Source organism: Microcaecilia unicolor, chromosome 7 (assembly GCF_901765095.1).
Source record: "Microcaecilia unicolor chromosome 7, aMicUni1.1, whole genome shotgun sequence".
Classification (NCBI taxonomy): domain Eukaryota; kingdom Metazoa; phylum Chordata; class Amphibia; order Gymnophiona; family Siphonopidae; genus Microcaecilia; species Microcaecilia unicolor.
The window spans coordinates 100,592,603-100,611,233 of NC_044037.1; the positions used below are offsets into that span (position 1 = coordinate 100,592,603).

At 43.4% G+C, this 18,631-nt stretch overlaps 1 protein-coding gene across 1 annotated transcript in view; it reads right to left on the bottom strand.

The window, feature by feature from the left end:
* Nucleotides 1–2,971: 2,971 nt before the first annotated feature.
* The window catches only part of LOC115474269 (clathrin heavy chain 1-like), a 40,721-nt gene continuing 25,061 nt past the window's right edge, over nucleotides 2,972–18,631 (bottom strand). The window contains exons 7-9 of the mRNA XM_030209665.1: nucleotides 17,678–17,791; nucleotides 7,502–7,675; nucleotides 2,972–4,392 (exon numbers count right to left, since the gene is read on the bottom strand). Of these exons, the coding sequence (XP_030065525.1) occupies nucleotides 4,264–4,392; nucleotides 7,502–7,675; nucleotides 17,678–17,791 (417 nt within the window). The 3' untranslated portion in view covers nucleotides 2,972–4,263. The remainder of the gene's footprint in view (nucleotides 4,393–7,501; nucleotides 7,676–17,677; nucleotides 17,792–18,631) is intronic.

An 18,631-nucleotide genomic window follows, 5' to 3' on the forward strand; every position in this document is an offset into this window, starting at 1 on the left:
ATAACTACAAGAGACAAGATTTGTGAATCTGCTGTTTCAAGTCCAATTGGATTATAATGAGTTTGGTGAACTACTTTGATTTATATAAAGATGTGGGGTTCGGAAGATTAATACAGACTATATAAAAACTTTGATTATGAATATGAAAGTACATACTTAATTGATATCTTGCAATTGATCCAACTGAAGGACTATATATTATTGTATCATATGAGGTTATTTATAGAAATAGCCCTATGAAATACAATGCTAAATGTAATGAATGAGAAGTGTGAGTGGTATGTGAGGTTCAATTAATTTGTTTTACACTTTAATTATGTTTATGATAAATAAAGCTAATTTAATATAGTTAAAATGATGTGCTGCAGTATATGTTAGTAATAATAAAAATATAATAAAAAGGAAGTAGGAGAGAAATAAGGGAAAGAAAAAGGCAAAGAACTCCGTTTCCAGATAGTACAGTAGGAGGAAGAGTAAGCTTAAAGGATGAAACATGCAAGTATTACTCCACCCAGCGCCCATGGAGAATGGAGTGGTTGACAAGATCAAATACAGCAGAGAGGATCCAGTGAAAGCAGTATGATCTCTAAGCTCACAGGTTGGATAAAGATATAAATCAAATAGGATTTGTTCTGCACAATAATGTGGACAAAAAAAAAAAACGTCTGGAGTTTACAGCATTAATTTTGTCCAAATAGAATATAACCTGAATTGGTACAAGTTTCTCAAACTATAGCTATAAATGGAAGATTAGATATTGGATAGAAGTTACATGGGGTCAGCTTTAGGATCCTTCAAATGGGGTTGAACAGTTGCTGATTTCCATTCAGAAAGAAAGATACCCCCTCTCCAAGGCTTGAAGAAACCATATTATGAAGGTAGGGGAGGAGGGGATTTAGAAACTGCTTATGTAGATGGGTTGGCAATGGTTCAATAAGAGCAGTAGAGTTCACTAATGACACCACTTTGAAAATTTCAAAGGGACTGGCAGGGTAAAAAACTAGAAGGACCTCCAAAGCTAATAGAATAAGGGTAGGGGGGGGTGGGCAGTTCAGAATCAAGGGCATCAGGTAGAAGACCTGAATCTAATAGAACTATGTCCAGTGGAAGCAGGGATGTAGTTTTCTGTATTAAAATGCCTAAACACAAGAAGTTAGCAGTAAAGTCAGAGGTGGTAGAAGTTGGACTACAGGAACTGGGTTGTCTAAAGCAACCTAACAGGAACCTTCTGCAAGAGAGAAAATACTCCTCTTGCCTTGGTGATGTATTCTTTTTTAATTGAAATCTGGCTAGCTCCCTGAAGCTAAGAAAGTGGGAATCAAAGTCTTATGCCACCATTGTACTAAATGGGGAAGCTATTTCTTCAACAAATTTAAGCCCTGCTGGTAACATACAGGTAAGTCAGTTTTAGATGGCAATGAGCATTCCTTCAAAGAAGCTGCTCTATCAAAGGCAGATTCTAGACACGCAACTCCATGTACTGCTACATTTTGTGTGCGCAAATTGGGCTGCTAATGCACAAATATTATGCAAATGTTTCCATAGCAATTGGCATGCTCTGCACAAACTTTCTGCATGGATTAGGAAACCATGCTCTGAGTTTCAGTACATAGCATACGATATCAGCCCCTCAATTTTCATTGCACCAAAATGTACAAGAGCCTACCCATTTAAACCAAACCTAGAATCGGTCCCCAGCCATAGCTACTGTGAAAAGCTTTCCATTTTTTTTCATCCCAGTAGCTCTAAATTCCTCACCAAGATGTCATCCCAGCTTACAATACATTTCCCGCACTCCCACTAGTTTATCATAGAAGACTTGCATCATGCAAATATGCAACCATTATAAGCTCCCTGCTTCAGCTGCACTCTTCACTCAGCACTTCTTCTCCTTGTAGGCTTGACTTAATGCGGGAGATAATTAATGAGTTAAATGGAGCAGGGGAGCCAGCATGCTGTAGAGCCATCAAGATACAGGACAAAGAATTAAAGGAAGATTCCAGGGACACTGCAGAAAGGAGAGATAGCATGGAGAGACCTGAGGACTTAGAAGGGAAGAGAGAAAGCCAAGGGCAGCAAGACTGCGTTGAGAGTGTATGCAACTGTGACAATGTGAACATATGTACTTAACTATTTATTTTATATAGGTAAATAAGTACACAGCAAATTACGGGGCTCTTATACTAAGCTGTGCTCGACACTAACATGCATCTAACGCAACTTAAATGGGCTTACCACAGGATAAGCTCAGTTGTCCTACGGTAAGTTTGACATTTGCACATGCAGTTGAAATTAACATTTTTTCTGTGGAGGGGCAGAGACTGGGTGTTTCTGTGCAAATCAGCGCACGGTAATATAGATGAGCTGATTATCGCAGAATTAGTTTGTGAGCCCTTACTGCCTACAAAATGGGTGGTGGTAAATGCTCACACGCTAATTTTTTATTAATGGCTATGCGCTAATGGCATGGTCATTAATTAAAAAAAAAAAAATCGGCCATTTTCCTGCTGCAGAAAAAATTGCCTTAGCATGTGGGGGGAAAAACCCAAGTAAGGGCGCACTAAGGCCAACTTTTCTTGCAGCTTAGTAAAAGGACCCCTACATATTTACTCTCTATTTTAGGACTTCATCCCAGTGCTCATAGTTTACAGACAAGTCTGCTGTTATGGAATTTCATTGTTTATGGTTATTTTTATGCCATATATGAATTGTATTGTTTTAGAAAGATATTTGGGGGGGGGAAATCACACACAGTTGGGAAGAGATGGCCGAGAACAGTTTAACAAGTTTCAAAGCAATTCCAACACACAAGGAAATGTATAAATACTTCCTGTAAAGATGACATACAAAATGTAAAAAAATAAAAATGGAAGAAATCAGCCCAACAGCTAGTTTAGATGTATCAGCCCCAAAGTTTTGCTTTATTACTGGTTGATAGGCATTGACCAAAAAAAAAAAAAAAAACCAACACACAAAACTTTTCCATAAACATAATAAAAAGGGGATTTGGCGATATTTTATTCCTGCTTACAAACTTCTTTGAATTATATAAAATACAAATTTGAATGAAAAAAGTTAAATTGCACCATTCATCTTCCCTCCCTCTGCTGTTACATCATTTTCTTTAATAAAAGGATTCCCCCTCCCCCCCCCCAAATTGATCAGTGCAGTACGTACTGAAACTGGTTGTGTATGCCTTGTCGGCAGTATCACAAAACCCTCCACATAGTAGCTTCTAAAAATGACTTATTTAAATAAGAAATTACAATTAAAGCTTAGTGAGAAAGTGATTAACAAATTTCTCCCCATTCCTTTTTCTGGAAAAGAGGGGAACAAGGTCCCCCCATCCTGTGTAAAGCACCATGTGCTGAGGTCACCCAATTCAAGCCTTTAAAATGCATTTCAAATTTTTCCTTTCTTTTTTTATCTAGAAGAAAGTACATTTATATTCATTACATATTCATTTTCTCCCTTGCTGCTTAAGACTTATGGTACATAATTAGTACTCTGATCTGCCTATGACTCAGAATGGCCATTCATTGTGACGATAGGTAGGCTTCATCATAAGAGATCATCATGTTCCCAATTTGTTACAGAAAGTTCATAGGAAATTAGTAATGTAGGAACAAGTCATTACGATCTCAGTTGATTATCGGACTAAAAACCCAGGCTCCTTTGAAAGTACAAATGTCCACATGACAGTATCAAGTCTCAAACAACTGCTTTCGGAAGTTATTTGTTAAAATTAGAGCAGTTGGATAGATAGGCATAGCACTGAATAAAATAAAGCAAAACCTCTACACCAACTGCATTCCCTACCAGCACCACTGTTTGTTTTATCTCTGCAGAAAGTAGCTGTAAAGTTCTGTGAAGATACTGCAAAGTAACCTGGAACCCTGATAGCTGCAATTCACTGCAATGCTTTGTAATTTTATTGTTTTTATAAAACAGCCATGTACGGTGGGTGTCCTTCAGGTGATGATATATGCAGTTCAGGAACTTCTTTTGATTGTTTCATTACAGTCTTTTGGTGTTGGTCAATAACCGTGGCAGCCTTCCAAGTGAATTCCCTTCTCCCACTGTGGCGCCAGAAGGCTGTTCTGGTAGCATGAGACAACCTATAGCTGAAAGTGAATTCCTTATGACCTTTCCACACTTCATGAACTTGTGTTTGATAAGATTTCAAGAACATCTTGTGTTTTCTCTGCTAGTGTTCTCCCACCCAATATCTCTAAGGCAAAGAAGGAGGGAAGCAGTGCTATGTTAGACACTGGTTACTTTGTAGTTTGGTTTCCAGACCACTTGCATGAGCCGCTGGGTAACATAGAGACTCATTGTACGACACACCAGGAACTGGTAAAGCATTTGTTCACACACTGAAATGAACAGCACCTAGGTAAAGAACAAACACACAAATATACCATGAGTAGCCACTCTTCTCTCTAGAGACATGTTTCTCTTAAACTGATTTGGCAATTTGGATGTCATATGATTTTTTTTGCACGTTTCCCTGTTTTATGTCGGGGAAAGCAATGGCAAACCACCTTGCTAATAAGCCTGCCAGAACTGTCACACAAGTGTCAGCCCCCATAAGTTGTTCACAAAATTGGTACTTACATACAAGAGATTACCTTTATCTTTTACCTTCCAGTGATTCATTTTGCTGCTGAATGCCAATTTAAAGTTTTGTGTTAAGACTGCTTACTTAGTACTACAAAAGCCTTCTTTCAAAAAAAAAAAAAATATATATATACAGTCTCCCAAGTAATGTAAAGCACTATTTCATAGCACCCAAGAAGCATGAATCCCAGACACTACAGTGGTGGAAATAAGTATTTGATCCCTTGCTGATTTTGTAAGTTTGCCCACTGACAAAGACATGAGCAGCCCATAATTGAAGGGTAGGTTATTGGTAACAGTGAGAGATAGCACATCACAAATTAGATCCGGAAAATCACATTGTGGAAAGTATATGAATTTATTTGCATTCTGCAGAGGGAAATAAGTATTTGATCCCCCACCAACCAGTAAGAGATCTGGCCCCTACAGACCAGGTAGATGCTCCAAATCAACTCGTTACCTGCATGACAGACAGCTGTCGGCAATGGTCACCTGTATGAAAGCCACCTGTCCACAGACTCAGTGAATCAGTCAGACTCTAACCTCTACAAAATGGCCAAGAGCAAGGAGCTGTCTAAGGATGTCAGGGACAAGATCATACACCTGCACAAGGCTGGAATGGGCTACAAAACCATCAGTAAGACGCTGGGCGAGAAGGAGACAACTGTTGGTGCCATAGTAAGAAAATGGAAGACGTACAAAATGACTGTCAATCGACAAAGATCTGGGGCTCCACGCAAAATCTCACCTCGTGGGGTATCCTTGATCATGAGGAAGGTTAGAAATCAGCCTACAACTACAAGGGGGGAACTTGTCAATGATCTCAAGGCAGCTGGGACCACTGTCACCACGAAAACCATTGGTAACACATTACGACATAACGGATTGCAATCCTGCAGTGCCCGCAAGGTCCCCCTGCTCCGGAAGGCACATGTGACGGCCCGTCTGAAGTTTGCCAGTGAACACCTGGATGATGCCGAGAGTGATTGGGAGAAGGTGCTGTGGTCAGATGAGACAAAAATTGAGCTCTTTGGCATGAACTCAACTCGCCGTGTTTGGAGGAAGAGAAATGCTGCCTATGACCCAAAGAACACCGTCCCCACTGTCAAGCATGGAGGTGGAAATGTTATGTTTTGGGGGTGTTTCTCTGCTAAGGGCACAGGACTACTTCACCGCATCAATGGGAGAATGGATGGGGCCATGTACCGTACAATTCTGAGTGACAACCTCCTTCCCTCCGCCAGGGCCTTAAAAATGGGTCGTGGCTGGGTCTTCCAGCACGACAATGACCCAAAACATACAGCCAAGGCAACAAAGGAGTGGCTCAGGAAGAAGCACATTAGGGTCATGGAGTGGCCTAGCCAGTCACCAGACCTTAATCCCATTGAAAACTTATGGAGGGAGCTGAAGCTGCGAGTTGCCAAGCGACAGCCCAGAACTCTTAATGATTTAGAGATGATCTGCAAAGAGGAGTGGACCAAAATTCCTCCTGACATGTGTGCAAACCTCATCAACTACAGAAGACGTCTGACCGCTGTGCTTGCCAACAAGGGTTTTGCCACCAAGTATTAGGTCTTGTTTGCCAGAGGGATTAAATACTTATTTCCCTCTGCAGAATGCAAATAAATTCATATACTTTCCACAATGTGATTTTCCGGATTTAATTTGTGATGTGCTATCTCTCACTGTTACCAATAACCTACCCTTCAATTATGGGCTGCTCATGTCTTTGTCAGTGGGCAAACTTACAAAATCAGCAAGGGATCAAATACTTATTTCCACCACTGTATATTACAGCAACAGCTAGTGGCCAAACTATGGCCCGATTCTTACACTGATATACAAAGGGGCCCTTTTACTAAAGCTTAGTGCGCATAAATGGAAAATACAAGAAGCCTGTAGATATAAAAATAGGCTTCTTGGCATTTAGCGCATACGTTAACATTTAGTATAAGGGCCCCAAAGTGCTTGGCCCCCATTCTTTTGTCTATGGGAAAAAATAAATAGTTTAGTAAGGGAGGCTCTAATAGTGTTTATGCTGAAGGTTGTGAAAAAAGGGTTGTGGTCTGTGGCCCCAAATCAAGGCTTATTGCTGCCACAGCCAAACTAGACAGAAAAGGGAAGGACTAAATGAGGTGGTGGAAGGGGAGTTTTACATGTTAAAATTATGCAGTGCATCTTTTCTAGCAAAAAAGATGCGGGTACCTAAATGCCAGGCCACCCTTCAAGGGTGATCACTGAGGAACCCACCCATGATAGCCAGGCCTCCTGCAACCAGTCACAGAATCTGTGACAAGGCAGAATTGTTGTGTAGAGCCTGAGCTCTTTCATTAAAGCTTGGAGTCCATGGGTCAATTTTAACAGACAATGGAAAAGGTGCCGGTACTCAGTACCCCCTCAAAAAAAGCCCTGAGATTATGTAAGTATTATCATTAGGCATTAAGAAAGAAAAGATCATCTCATGAGGTATCAGTCAACATGGAGACAATATATCACCATCCATTATAGTTTGCTAAAAGACTTCATAATACAATATGTGTTCATTCTATAAACCAATTATAAATCCTAAAAGGTAGCTTTTACCAGCAAAACAACATATTCTGACTTTTCAGTCTAAGTACCCCCAATCTGTTTATCTATACCAAAACTACTACTACTAATCATTTCTATAGTGCTAGACACATATGCAGCACTGTACATATTATATACAAAATCTAAGTTTTTGTTCCTGGTGCAATTGAGGGTTAAGAGCCTTGCCTAAGGTCACAAGCAGCTACAGTGGGACTCAAACCCAGGTCACCAGGTTCAAAGCCCACTGCACCAACCATTAAACAACTCCTCTAGAACAGAGACCCAGCTGGCATAACATTTCTTCACTTACTTTCCCATTCCTGCACATTCCCACAATTCCTTGTTCCTTGGAGGCAGGCACAGTAGCAAAGACAATGTCATTTGTAACTTGAGCACAATGAACCAGCTGCGCTGTCTCAATGTCAGAGAGAAAGAGGAAGCCATGCTTTGTCAGGACCAGCACTAGCCCGAGGTGGGAGGCAAACTAAGATAGCAAAAAAAAAAAAAAAAAAAAACAACCACACACAAGACAGTTAGAAAAATCATTCAGCAGGTGAATATTCAAATGGCACGACCATTGATTTGTTTTGAAAAACAGCAGCTGCAGAGTAGGTGTCCTTTTATTAAAGCTTAGCTCGCGCCAAAATTCTAAGAAGCCCATAGGTATACGATGGGCTTTTTAGGACACACTAATGTCCGTTAGTGCGTGCTAAGCTTTAGTAAAAGGGCCCCTTTGTCCACATTCATTCAGTGCCACTATCAGCAGTGGCAACAGACATTAGCTGCACAGATAGTGACAATATTCAGTTGCTACACAGTTTAGTTAGGATAGCTTTTTACTGTCCTAACTTATCAGCAATACTCAACCGCTGTCCACGTATGTATGCAATTTGTAGTATTAGATGAACACACTTGTTCTGCCCCGGCACTATCCGATAATGCTGCTGAAATTTCACAAAACAGTTCAAATTTGCACCAGTCTTCCACAAATAATATTCTCACAGAACAAAACTGTGTTAATTAGGTAACGTAAATCTGGCTGACCAGTCTGTTCATTCAATAACAATTTTTTATGTGAGAAATGTCCTTAGATTTTTCAAATTCACTCATATAGCATCCACAATGGGACACCTCAAAAGTGAATACATTTTGTGGTCTCTTTAATTGGGTCATATGAGTAAATCTGAAAATCTGAGGGCATTTCTCACATAAAAAAAAAGATTTTATTAAATGAAGGGACTGGTCCGCCTGATTTGCATTAACTAATTACGCTGAAATTTCACAGACAGGCATTTTTCCAGAAAGCAGCTGCCACTATCTGGATAAGTGCTTTGGTATATTGAGCTGCAAGTTTTTTTTGTTTGCTTGTGTTTTTTTACAGGAGGCGTGTATCAGAAGGAAAGGGAGAGGGTGCTTTGAAAAAGTGCAGTCTCCAAACATTCTATTTGGTTGGAAAGGATAGTAACAGATACCAAGTTAGTATCTAATGGTTTGATAAACCATTAGATACCAACACATCAGATTTCAAAGGCTGGAGTTTATAGTTTAACCAAAGGGTGCTACTAAACCCACAGGAAAAAGGTATTGCGGTGCTTCTCCACTAGCAATCCAGTATTAGGCAACTGCCCGATCACTAAGGGGCCCTTTTATTAAAGCTTGTGTGTGCTAAATGCTAAGAAGCCTAATTTATACCCATGTATGCCCTTTAGTAAAAGGCCCTTAAGTGTCACAGTAGAATTTAGAAAAAGAAAAAAAAATGTAGATCAATTCAAAGCCAGGTCAGCAGGGACAGAGATGTAGTAATTGGGGGGGGGGGGGGGGGGGGGGGGGGCAGTTTCTCTCTGGAACATCTATTCTAATCCAGGGCCACCGAGAGATGAAACTTGGCCCTAGGCAAACAATGTTAAGGGCCCTGATGCTGCCACCACTCCCACCTCCTGCCGCACCATTAGTCAGAAGTAAAGTCATTGACTGGCAGGCAGCAGCAATCAAGAGAGACTGTTCTGCCAGCCATGGGTCTTCTTCCTGCTGTGCCTCCCTCCTTTAAAATAACTTGTTTCCCTATAGGCAAGTCACAGCAGGAGGAAGAACCTGTGGCCAGCAAAGCAGTCTATCACTATTGCTGCCAGCCAGCCAAGGATCCAAGGTTGGAAAGGAGGGAAAGATGCTGGATATGACTGAGCGAAGCCGGCTGCAGCATCACTGAAAAAAAAAAAAAGGAGCAACTTTTCTATGGCCGGCACGTCTTGCCACCTTGCCCTGTTCTGAACTGGCCCTGTTCTCTTCCCCATGCCATAAACTTGGCTCCTTTCCATTTAATTTTCAGGAGATATTTTGCTTTTATACAGACCTTCTTGATCTCTTATGTGTAAAATTTCTTTCCAGTGTAATCCCCATTATAAGGGCTGCCAAGAGACTGGGCCGGGCCCCCGGCCTCGCTGCCCCACTGAGGTTACCACCACTTCCCCCCCCCCCCCCCCCCCCCCCCGAGATCATCGCAGCTACTGCTCCCCCTCCCAAGGTCACCGCCGCTCCCCCCCTCTGTCCGCCACCAGGCCGGGCACCCTGCATTGAAATCGCAGTCTCACCTTTGTGAAAGCAGCGCTACAGGCAGCAGAACGCCTCCCTTTGGCCCTCCTTCCCTTCCTGTGTCCCGCCCTCGTCTGACGTAACTTCCACGTGGGTGGGACACAGGGAGGGAAGGAGGGCCAAAGGGAGGCGTTCTGCTGCCTGCAGCGCTGCTTTCACGGAGGCGAGACTGCAATTTCAATGCAGGGGGCAGACGGTCGATGACGGAGGGCGGATGGGACTGCGGCGCCGGGCCCCCCTTGGAGGCCTGGGGAATTTTGTCCCCCCCTCTCAGCGGCCATGTTGGTATGTGGAACTCTTCAGAGTCACTGGGAGGAGGATGAGGTATGAGAGGTGCCATAATCCAGCCCAAGAGGGTGTGTTCTGACTTACAAGAGAAAAGTGCTTCTGAGCAATGACTGATAGTTGGGGAGGAGTTAGAGTTGATAAAAGGGATTACAGAAGGGAACACAGGGTCTTTGTTGCCTGTACCCCTGCTGGAACCCTTGGAGGAGAGGGGGGTCCTGGACAAGCAAAATAAACCAAGGCTGCACAAAGGAGCAGTTGTTGTCCTAACAGTAGCAGCTGAGAAGGAATGCAATTCTCAAGGTGGGTAAGGGGAACCCAGCCCAGGAGCAAGGACTAGAGCAGGGGAAGTCTATTCAAGGCCAGGGTGTAGCGCTTAAAAGTGCATTGTTGGAAGGAGGCAACTTGAAGTCTCTTTACCTGGGGATTGTTATCAGAGATATAAGGAGCAGCCTTGGATTATTACTAGCCCAAAGGGGGGGTGGTACCACATGAATCAAGTTGGAAGGCATATACATAGTCTTGAATGGACAAGAGGAGATGTTTGGAACCAAGATTAAGAACTATACATATGGTGCAGAAAGTTCAGTAAAATTGAGTTTGGCATAAAAATCAAATCCTTGAAGTACAGAGTGGTTCTTTTGAGTGAGAGCGAGGATGCTTGCTTTCCTGGATTGGCAGAGCACTCTTATGAAGCCTTAACTGTGCACCCCATTGCTCTGGATTTCTATTCCAGCCTTTGACCCACTCCCAAGTATGAATGATGAATTATATGATTGGGTGGAAATTAGAAAAAGGTACAGTGAAGGACGCCGAAAATGATAAAGGGGATGGGACGACTTCCCTATGAGGAAAGGCTGAAGCATGTAGAGCTCTTCAGCTTGGAGAAGAGACGGCTGAGGGGAGATGATAGAGGTCTATAAAATAATGAGTGGAGTGGAATGGGTGGACGTGAATCGTTTGTTTACTCTTTCCAAAAATACTAGGACTAGGGGGCATGCGATGAAGCTACAAAAGTAGTAACTTTATGAGAGAAAATGTTTCTTCACTCAATGTGTAATTAAACTCTGGAATTGGTTGCCAGAGAATGTGGTAAAGGCGGTTAGCTTAGCGGGGTTTAAAAAGGGTCTGGACGGCTTCCTAAAGAAAAAGTCCATAAACCATTATTAAATTAACTTGGGAAAATCCACAGCTTATTTCAGGGATAAGCATCATAAAATGTATTGAGCTTTTCTTGGATGTTGCCAGGTAATTGTGACCTGGATTGGCCACTGTTGGAAACAGGATACTCGGCTTGATGGACCTTTGGTCTATCCCAGTGTGGCAATACTTATGTAAGACTGAAGGTGAAAAGTACTGTATGTGACCCGGGTCTGCGGGGTGCACCGACCCTAAGAGATTGCGCTAGTGGAGGCGGCAAGACCAAGGTTACAACAGTATCTGCTGAGTTTTACAGTGCTTTTTATTTTATTCTTTTCAACCATCTAGCCATACCTCCTACAATTCTAGAAACACAAGCTTCTTTTTAGTGCTGTTTTTCTTAATTTAAAAAAAAAAAAAAATTGCTTGTCTGTATACATATTATTCCCTTCCCTTCAACCTGCAGCAACCAAGTTTTCAAGGTAAATCTATATAAAAGCTAGATATTGAAATAAACATTCACCAGTGACAAGCCAGATAATGTTTGACTTTGTGCAGTTTTGGGCTGGGAAAATGTTTTCCATCTGTCAACACTGCCCACCAGGCAGACAAACATAAGAAACGCAGCTCCAATTTGCACTCCAAGGCAGATCACAACACTGCAGGAACACCTTTGCTCATCACCACCTGATCTTACTCCCCATCAACAGGACAAGGCTATCTTCAGAACAAGTGAACTTGGGCAATTGTCGTCACGTAGAATTTCTTGAGACAATTCCCCTACTACCCCTTCCATTACACCACAAGACAGAATCACCCAGAAGTCCATTGGAACCCTCGCCTCAGATACCTATGCCAGACTCACCACTAGAAGATGCATCTTATCCCAAAATGCAAGTGGTCAAAAGTATTTAACATCTTTTCACAAATTTATTTTTGTTACATTTGTACCCCGCGCTTTCCCACTCATGGCAGGCTCAATGCGGCGTACATGGGGCAATGGAGGGTTAAGTGACTTGCCCAGAGTCACAAGGAGCTGCCTGTGCCTGAAGTGGGAATTGAACGCAGTTCCCCAGGACCAAAGTCCACCACCCTAACCAGTGGCGTAGCGGGGGCGGCTGCCACCCGGGGCGGATCGCTGCTGCACCCCCTCCCCCCGGGTGCAGACCAACACGACACCCCCCACTGGCGGACCCCCCCCCCCCAGCATAGCGCCACCCCGACACGGTCCCCACCTGCCTACGAGCTCCATCCATCTGCAGCGCTGCTGTAAAGAAGAAATCGCTTCATCGGCCCTTCCCTCACTCACTGTGTCCCACCCTTGAGGAAATAGGAAGTTACGTCAGAGGGTGGGACACAGTGAGTGAGGGAAGGGCCGATGAAGCGATTTCTTCTTTACAGCAGCGCTGCAGATAGATGGAGCTCGTAGGCAGGTGGGGACAGTATCGGGGGGGAGGCGCTGCGCCGGGGGGGGGCGGATGCACCCCCCCACCCGTTGACACCCGGGGCGGACCGCCCCCACCGCCCCGCCCTTGCTACGCCACTGACCCTAACCACTAGGCCACTCCTCCACTCTAAACATGACCTTATAACCTAGGTCCATGGGGTCCTCCAGTATCTGGATGCCCCCCCCCCCTCCAAGGATATCTCGACACTCCCTATTCACAAGGTTATACTCAACCTCCAATCCAAAGTTTGGCAAATACCACTCACAGGAATGCCTACCTCAAAAGAATGAAAAGGTTCAGTCTGTGCCTGGTCATTAAAAGCTGCAACTGTCTCATCATTGTCTTATGACATCTGCCTGAAATGATTAAAAAGCTCACACACCCACCCCAATTACCCTCTGACATGGACCATAAGACCCTCAACAGCATCAGAAAGTATTTCAAGCCAACCTGTTAACTTCTACGTATCTGCATGACCTTCTTGAAAAAGCTGCAATCCTCAGTATCCTCCCCTCTCAAAGAGGCTCAACCTTCTTTAAAGGAAGTGGATAAATGTGCTAACAACCTCATCCAAACTAGCTTTTGACGGTTATACCACCTTTGCTAGGACAGCAGCCATAGACATCAGCATATGATGACTCACACAGTTGAGGGCTTCCAATCTTAGGACAGTCACAAAATCACATTGTGGACACACACTACACTGGAGACAATCACATCACAAGTCCCTACACTTCTTCCTCTCAAGACAATGCTATCAATACAAGGTCCTACCCACTGGCCTCACATTAGCATCGAGCATAGTTGTAGCTGTGTGCCATCTCCAGAGAAGTGGAGTATGTGTATTCCCTACCTTAATGACTGGCTCATAATAGGATAGACACCCCAGAGGGTATGGATAGCATGAGGAGGGATCTAACAAAGCTTGATGAATGGTTCAGAAATTGTCAGCTAAGCTTCAATGCTAAAAAAATGCAGGGTCATGCACTTGACTGCAAAAATCCAAGGGATGGTATAGTATAGGGGGTAAAGTACTTTTGTCTACGAAAGAAGAGTGAGACTTGGGGGTGATCGTATCTAACGATCTTAAAATGGACAAACAGGTAGAAAAGGCAATTGTCAAAGCCAGAAGGATGTTCAGGTGTATAGAGTGGAATGGCCAGTTGGGGGAGGGGGGGAGGTGATCGTGCCCTTATGTAAATCTCTGGTGAGGTCTCATTTAGAATACTGTTTGCAATTCTGAAGACCACACTTTCAAAAAGAGTCAGTCCAGATGATGGCTACAAAGTTGGTCAGTGATTTGTCATAAAGCATATGGGGACAGACAGACTGCAGAAGAAAAGAGGGGAGAGGGGATATGATAGAAACATTTAAATATGTATGGTATTGATATACAGGAGGTGAGTATTTCAAATAAAGGGGGAAAACAAAAACTCTGGAATGAGAGGGCACAGTGTGAAGTTAAAAGGCTGCAAGGCTGCAGGCTCAGGAGTAATCAAAGAAAGTACTTTTTTACAGAAAGGGTGGTGGATGTGTGAACAGCCTCCTAGTAGATGTAGTGGAGACAAGCATGTGGGATCTCTTAGGAAGTGGGAGAGTGTAGATGCTGTAAATGGGCAGACTGGATGAGCTACTTGGTTATCTGCAGTCATGCTTCTCTGTTGCTAACAATCCAGTTCTGGTGCTATTTTCAGATGGACTGCTCTGTAGAGTTTTATATGATGCTACTGTGTGGTGCCACCATCTTGCTAATGAACTCCAATGCTATCTTGTGCTTCCTCAACAGTTCTCATGCTACTGGTGTCTTGATTGTGTGTATCTGTTTCCTCCAGTTTGCTTGAACACTTACAGTTCAATTTATTGTATCTAATGCAAGGGTTCACACATGAGCTACATCAGCTTTTGCACCCTCAACTTGGGAGTCACTTATCTGTAGCTGCATTATCTGGCTTGTGCACAAAGAAAGTCAGGTTGCTTACCTGTAACAAAGGTTACAGGTCTGTGGACAAAAGGATAAATCATCCACATCATCCCTCCCACCTCCCCTGCAGTTAAATTATCCACTACGTCTTCAGCTCTGGGACCGACTGGCACCTAGTGCGACAAGAATGGCTATAGCCACGGAAGGAGCCTTCGCACATGCCCAAAGTGTCTTTCAGAGCCTTCTGGACTCATGACAGGCACCATCACGTGCTGACTTCACTATGTGTATAGCTGGATTATCCTGCTACCCATGTAGAACTTCTTGTTTCAGATAAGCAACCTATCTTTTCCACATTAAAATTGTGGAATGTATTCCACAACTGAAAAAAAAACATTATGGCAAATTAAGAAAAGAATTGGAGATCAGTTTGTGAGAACGATTCTTCAGTTTTGTGCTAGATCCACAAAGTGTTTCAATTTTGGGCTATATCTGTAAACAGGGCTTAACATTCCCAGGCACCAGGTCGCCATGGTGCCTAGATATTTCTATCTGGTGCCCCAGTTTGTGGCTACTGCCACCAGAGCAGGAAATGTCCTTTATACACCATGCAGCTCTCACATTTATTATAAAGGTTTGCTTTTCCGTATATCAAAAAAATATCTATGCAGCTTACAATACTAAAATATATAAGAAATAGAGGAAATGGAATTTAAGAGAAAGAAGGAAGAATGGGGGAGGGTGGAAAAAAAAAAACTTGATTATTGGACAGAAAGAGGTTAAAAAAAAAAGATGGGTCAGAAGAGGGGGTAAGTATCAGGACAGTGCCTAGGATAGTATGAAGGCATCCTCAAACAGGTAGGTTTTAAAATCGGCCTTGAATTTAATCAGTGGGCCTCTTGAGCCAGGGGAGGGATGTATTAGCTATTTCTGCCAGGGTGCAATATTAGCCCAATTTACTAAGATCTCTTTTTCCTTGGACATGTAATGGAGATGGACAATGTGGTGGTGGGGGGGGGGGGGGGGGGGGGGAGGACATGAGGGAAGGTCTCAGCCACTGGTTCTGAAGGAAATTGTCAAGGCCTGTGCATAAAGTTTCATGGGGGGGGGGGGGGGAACATCTCAACACTGTTTGACGATAAATTCTTGTTTATTCTTTAGTTCACCACTGTTGCAGACTATCTACATTTGTCTCATGCTGTCTCAGTTTACATACATTTACTACCTTTTTGAAGAATTCACTCAAGGCGGTGTACACATATCCACACACATTTTGCACATTACCTACCAATTTTAAATCCCAATTTATGAAGATTTAGAGATGTGCAGAATATGGCAGCATTAACGTGTCTACGTTAAAGACAGCACAGCCATGCTAATGCAGGTTCAAGAGTGAGAGGGCTATTTAGCCCTGGGAAAATATCCCTCCTCTCACCTACCAAAAAGCAGGCTGTCTTCATTCCACTCCTTGCCCATGAAACGCTAACCCTCCTCAGACCCTAACTTAAAAATGCCAATAAATATTCCCTGCCTCCCCCAGATCTTCACTGGTAGAAAGGAGCCATTTCCTTTTACAATGGTGGATTATAGAAACATATGCATATTGTGTGAGTGTACAACATAGAACTAGATTAAGAACTCCATTCATTTTTTATTGTATGAATGTCTTCAGTTTGTGCATTTCTTTGTTAGTAAATTGTTCTGTATCTTACTGTACATGAATAGCAATTCAAGCAGCATGCAGAAAACAGTAGACCAGTGAAATCAAAGATGTATAGCGGGCTTTTCTTAGTGGTCTTCAAAAGTGACTTGACACAAGCTGATGCAGTTGAGCTTTGAATGAGGTCCCCCTCCCCCCAAACAGAGAAAAAAATATTCATACTGTCTGGTATATTGAGAATGCATTGGCAGGGCCGCCGAGAACCGGGGCCAGGCCCAGACAACCCCCGGGCCCCCCCCCCCCCCCACCCGAGGTCGCCGGGCCCCCCCTCCACCCGCTACTGGGCCCGGAACTAACCTTAAGTCTCCTTCTTTCACTTCGTGCAAGCAGCAGCAGGGCAGACCTCTCCTCCTTCCTTCCGTGCCCCGCCCTCGGGGACGTTACGTCAGGTGAGGGCGGGACACGGAAGGAAGGAGTGGCCTGACCTGCTGCTGCTTGCTGCAAAGTGAAAGAAGGAGACTTAAGGTTAGTTCCGGAGCGAGGCAGGCGGGCCACACTGCAGCAGCGGCGCCGGGCCCCTCCTGGAGGCCTGGGCCCAGGGACATTTGTCCCCCCTGTCCCCCCTCTCGGCGGCCCTGTGCATTGGGGTAAAATGGACCACTGTTTGCTACATTTCAAACCTAAGAGAGTCCAGAACCCCGTACATCAATTTGCTGATCAAGTGTTTGTGGCAAGTAAGCTGGTTTTGGCAGCAGCTTGGAAGCAGCCGTCGCTACCTGGCCTTTGGAGAGTCCTACAAAAACTGGACTACATTTGCTTGATGTCAAAACTCACGGCGCTGCAGACTGGCTGTTTGGTGCAGCATCAGAAAATCTGGAATTTTTATGAACAATGGTTATCCTCACAGCACATCTCTGGACAGTAGTGTATAATACAATACTGGGAAAGATACAGTCGATAGAGCACCTGGGAGGGAGGAGGGGGTTGAAGAGGAAAATAAGACCTGATTATATAGAACTGTTATGGATGGTTATTGGTTAGCATTCTTGATGTATTAGAAATGTTCTACCTACTGTCAAGTTTATATTTGAAAACAATAAAATAAATGGTTAAAAAAAAAAAAGATAATTCATTGGTGTGCAATAATCTGATTGTTTCTTTTGAATCTTACAAGTTCATTATGATGTTCAGTAGTGCAGACTTCTGATGCAGGCCACACAGCCCGTGTCAAGTCACTTTTGAAGACAACTAATAAAAGCATCTATACACCATTGATTTCATTGGTCATCTCCATTTTCTGCATGTTTTTGTGAGATGGAGGTTGGTTGGTTCATTTCTTTTTTGTGGTTCAGCAATTCAAGTAGACTAGGAGATGGCATACTGGCAGAGAGGTTCATACACTGGGTGAGCAGATGACACAGGGAAGGTGGTGGCTTCTCTTACCTGCACAGCGCTAGGGAAGTCCCCTGGCCGGCAACTGGTGAATGGCAGGGTGCTTCGTCTACTACGCATAGCAGTGTTCCCATCTTTATGAGGTCCCAGCTCCACCACATTAAGCTGCAATATAAAAAAATTAAAACGGAAGAAAAACGATTGCTCGCATTTTATTTCATATTTGTATCCCGCCTTATCCCAAAGTGGGTAAGAAAACATAAAGGCCGTTTACTAAGGTGCGCTAGCGTTTTTAGCACGTGCACAAAATTAGCACACACTGTGTAGGCGCCCATAGGAATATTGTGGGTGCCTACACAGCGCACGCTAAAAACGATAACGCACCTCTAGCGCGGCTTAGTAAACAGGGCCCAAAATCAACAAATTTCTTCACAACTTTCCCTGAGGGTGAAATCTTCAGTGCCAATTTTTAAACACTACTTTTGTGTGACACTTTGAAGCAAACAATGAAAGACCAGCAATCTTCCCAGGGACACCGACTGCTTTAGGAGCTACACAAATCACATTCTTTGGTCTTTTAGGTCTCTTCCTATAAAACGTATGAAGGCAGAACTTTGTTTACCTCAATGAGAATTCAGTTTTGTTTGTTTTCAACACACTACCTTGTGAAAGTCATTCATTTTAATAGTAAAAATCAAAATGTTTTCTGTTCCCATTTACTGCTCAGTTCCTCAATTTAGATGTGGTGACATACAATTACTACCCGTTAAGAGAAATCAATGAATTGTTTTTTTGATTCCTAACCAAAAGTACTGACTAGTCAAAATGCTCAAAGTCATATCAGTTTTATTTTGGAGTTGTTTTTGTTTTATTGCAATATCTAACCAAATACACTAAAATGCAAACGGGGGGGGGGGGGGGGGGGGGGGGGGAAACGTGCTCAAAAAACAAAAGCTGCCATATATCAGAAGACAGTGTATGGCAGTTGGGATGTAAGCACAACGT